This window comes from Populus trichocarpa, chromosome 5 (genome assembly GCF_000002775.5).
Source record: "Populus trichocarpa isolate Nisqually-1 chromosome 5, P.trichocarpa_v4.1, whole genome shotgun sequence".
Lineage (NCBI taxonomy): Eukaryota > Viridiplantae > Streptophyta > Magnoliopsida > Malpighiales > Salicaceae > Populus > Populus trichocarpa.
The window spans coordinates 6,038,631-6,042,159 of NC_037289.2; the positions used below are offsets into that span (position 1 = coordinate 6,038,631).

The 3,529-nt window shown below is 36.0% G+C and overlaps 1 protein-coding gene across 1 annotated transcript; it reads left to right on the plus strand.

Annotated features, from left to right (window-relative positions):
* Positions 1-467: 467 nt before the first annotated feature.
* LOC7486349 (TSL-kinase interacting protein 1) lies at positions 468-3,196 on the plus strand. The gene is made up of 7 exons (XM_002306328.4): positions 468-572; positions 814-950; positions 1,067-1,302; positions 1,384-1,627; positions 1,998-2,411; positions 2,761-2,853; positions 2,937-3,196. Exons 2-7 carry the CDS (start codon positions 885-887, stop codon positions 3,033-3,035), a joined length of 1,152 nt encoding a protein of 383 aa, XP_002306364.1. The 5' UTR covers positions 468-572; positions 814-884; the 3' UTR covers positions 3,036-3,196.
* The last annotated feature ends 333 nt before the right edge of the window (positions 3,197-3,529 follow it).

Consider the following 3,529-nt stretch of genomic DNA (forward strand, 5'->3'; position numbering starts at 1 on the left):
AATTTATTTTAAAATTAAATCAGTTTTCTAATCAAATGATAACTGATTTGCTTCTAAAATAAAATAAATTAAATACTAATCAAACTCTGTTCTTGAATGAAAATAACTAAAAATAGTTGTGTTTTAAAAGTATAAAAATATTAAAAGAGAACATGTTTTTAAATTTACTTGAAAAGATACATTAATTAAATGAAACAAACTAAATATTACGAAATATATAATAATGGTTATATATATAAGAAAATATTGAAAATTTATCTTCCCACAATTCCGAAAAAACAAAACGAAATTAAAATGCAACAAATTTTTTTCTGACGTAAATAAAAAAACCACCACGTCAATTTTATCAAAGGCCCATTTAACAATGTAGGCCCCACGCCCCCACACGTGTCAGCAAAGCCCGACCCTTTTCCCTATATTTCATGAATGACTTGTCACGGAAAAAGAAAAAACTCATTCCCGCCAAAGAAGAGCAATTTTGACGCCTCCTAATCTCCCTCCCTCCCTCCCTCCCTCCCTCTCTCTACACTTTTCAAATCTCTCTCGGCGTCAGCTTTCAGTATCCAATTCAGGTATGCTACTTTTCTCCATCTCAATCTCTTAATTTCCTTCAAATCTCTCTCTCTCTCTCTCTCTCTCTTTTAATTATTGTATCAAAATAAAATTCTGATTAATTATTAGCACAAAAACCCTAACTAAATCACTTATTAATTCGATTAAACTAATCCGAAGCCCTTCTCATGAAATCTGCTGAAAACCAAACAACCCATCCGATCTAAATTATCAAGTTTGCCTTTTTTTTTAATCAATCAGGAAAGAGTGGAAATTCGAATTCGGTTTCGGTATCGTGGGGATTGGCGGAAGAAGCAAAGGAATTACAGCAAATGCCTGAGAAGATAAAGCTGCAGCTTTTCCCAATTGATGAAGCAACTCTTGTGGGCTTGGAAAAGGTGAAAATCAATGGAATGTTGACCCCCCCCCCCCCCCCCCCCCTAAAAAAAAAAGATTTTAGACTCTAGAAATTCTAAAATTATTTTTAAATGTTGAATTTATTTGATCTCTGCAGGATGGGTATCATCCCTACTTGGAACTCACTCTAAGCGCTCGTAAAAAAGTATCTTCGGTGCTTAAGCATTTAAATGACAAGTGGGGTTCTTCCAAAATTGCTAGTGGGGAGCCGGTTCTATATCCGTATAACGTAGCTGAAGGTTTAGCTAGGAGGAAGTGGACGTTGAGTGACATTGATATCACTGCAGGAGAGGTCTATGCCGCTATTGGGAACCCTTCTGTTTTCCGTCTAAGGTTTTGTGTCCGATCACTTTCTTGTTGCATTTGGGTGTTTGATAGTTAGGTTTAGTTTTTTGACTTGTTTTGTTTTTTAAGGTATGGTTGGTTCTCTAAATCTGAAATTGAACCCGTTGGAGTACCTTCAGCGTCAACTGCCGACGAGGCCTGTTTACAACCTCAGTTCGTGCAGAAAGTTAGCAGTATTAATACAGAGAGTACTTGTGGTGAAGTGAAACGGATGGAGGAAACAAGTGAAGAGTTCAAACCAAGCACTTCAACTGGAGCAATGAATGCGGTTTTGGCTGATAAGATATCTTCCGATGGATCAATTGGACCTAAGGTACTGTATTATTATTTTTTTGGCATTTTCTGTATTGATTGTTGTTATTGTGTTATCGAGTAATTTGCTTCATTTGAGTATTCAGCAATCCTTTCCTGGCTCAGTTATGACTTGTGAGTGCGTCTAAATTTCAGCATTCAGTAACTTAAGAAAACATTTATATAATTGCCAAGTCATCACAATGATCACAGGATTTCAATTATTAATGATTTTTGGAAGTTATTGGAGAAACTGTAAGATCTATTCCCCAAAATTATTTGATTAATATGATCTTTGAACTAACTATTCTACACCTTAGTATGGAGGTTTGGTTGGAATATGCCTTTCAATGTTGTATCTTTCTGAAATTTGCTTATTTGTGTCTAACTAGGGCAATGAAACAAAGATGGATGTTGGCATTGGGCAGCCATCAACGCTGTGGAATGACGGTCTAACTGACATAAGCATTGGGGGTCTGCTATCTGAAGCGTCATTGCAAGGACTGTTGAATTCCTGTGATCCAAGATCAAATGGGAGTAACCCAGGCTTGCAGCCATCTCAGATAATCTCTGATTCATTTGATGCCTTTATTACTGCACAAGTAAATGGTTTCCAAGAACCAAGGCTTCCTCCTCACAGTTCTAGCTCATCTATTTTGGATGCCGAGGACACATGCCACGCCTTTGCCGTTAAAAAATTATCTGCCTCAGGCAAAGATTGTCGAACTCTGAGTGGAAGTGCATATTCTCAGACCTGCAGTCAAGATACTGATTCAAAGTCATCTATGCATCCAACTACGACTGAGGTTTGTTAAGTTCTCCCACACTGTAATTTACATATGGAAATATGAATGAGGATACTAGTTATAGTTTAGTCACATTGTTAGACCCCTGTCGATGCTGCGTACCTGTTAAATTGATTTATATAAATGTTTGATGGTTTCTAGTAATTTGAAGTGCATCAGAGCTCTGCTAATTGACACTTGATAATTTGGTACGATACATATTTTGGTTAGGAACTTTTGTGGGCATTTAAATCTCATAAAAAGTTGAAGTAGTTGAGACCACATGTTTCACGATTTCAAAGAATCTACAGTGAGCCCTTAATTTTTTTCGCCTTGTTTTGTGGTCAATAACCAATCTGGCTTTCGACAGGACCTTGGGTGCAAAGAATCTGAAACAGAGCTCTCACTTGGTTCTCGAATGTATAATCATGAAAACAGCCTTGGGCTTTCAGGAATCAAATGGGTACTTGAATCCACAATTGAAATATTTTTATTTTCCTCCTTGCATATAACCTTACAAATATCTGATTAATTTTCTTGATGCAGACTGATTCTTTGGGACCCTTTGACCTCGGCCTGTCGTCTTCTAGAAAGATTATCAATGGTGACAGTTTAAGCATCGGCAGAATTATAGCTTCTGATTGATTTGTTTTAATATTTTAAGCTGGAACTTTCTGCACTCGTGAAATTGAAATAAGCAAAGCCATTAGCTTGATGGTTGAATAAAAACCTGTAGAATATCATTTTCAAAATGTTTGAAATATGTTTTAGTGATGACTAGTCATGGATTGCCGTATTATGCACGATGTGTTTGCTTAAGAAGTTTATAATTGAAAGGGCTAAAGGCAAGGTGGTAACTTATACTTGGCTTGGCAGGATGCTAAGCATAAATTATGCGAATCTGACTTTATGCTAAATCTTATATTTTTTAATTAAGCTATACGTTAAACTCAAGTACATATAAGTCAAATAAAGTATTAAAATCAACATTTTTGAGATCAAATACATGTTAAACTCAATCACAAGTGGGTCAAATAAGATATCAAACCTAATATTATTGGGTTCAGCTACGTGTTGAGTTTAATCACAGGAAGGTTTGACAAGATGTTAGACTCATCACTCTTGGGTTCAGTTATATG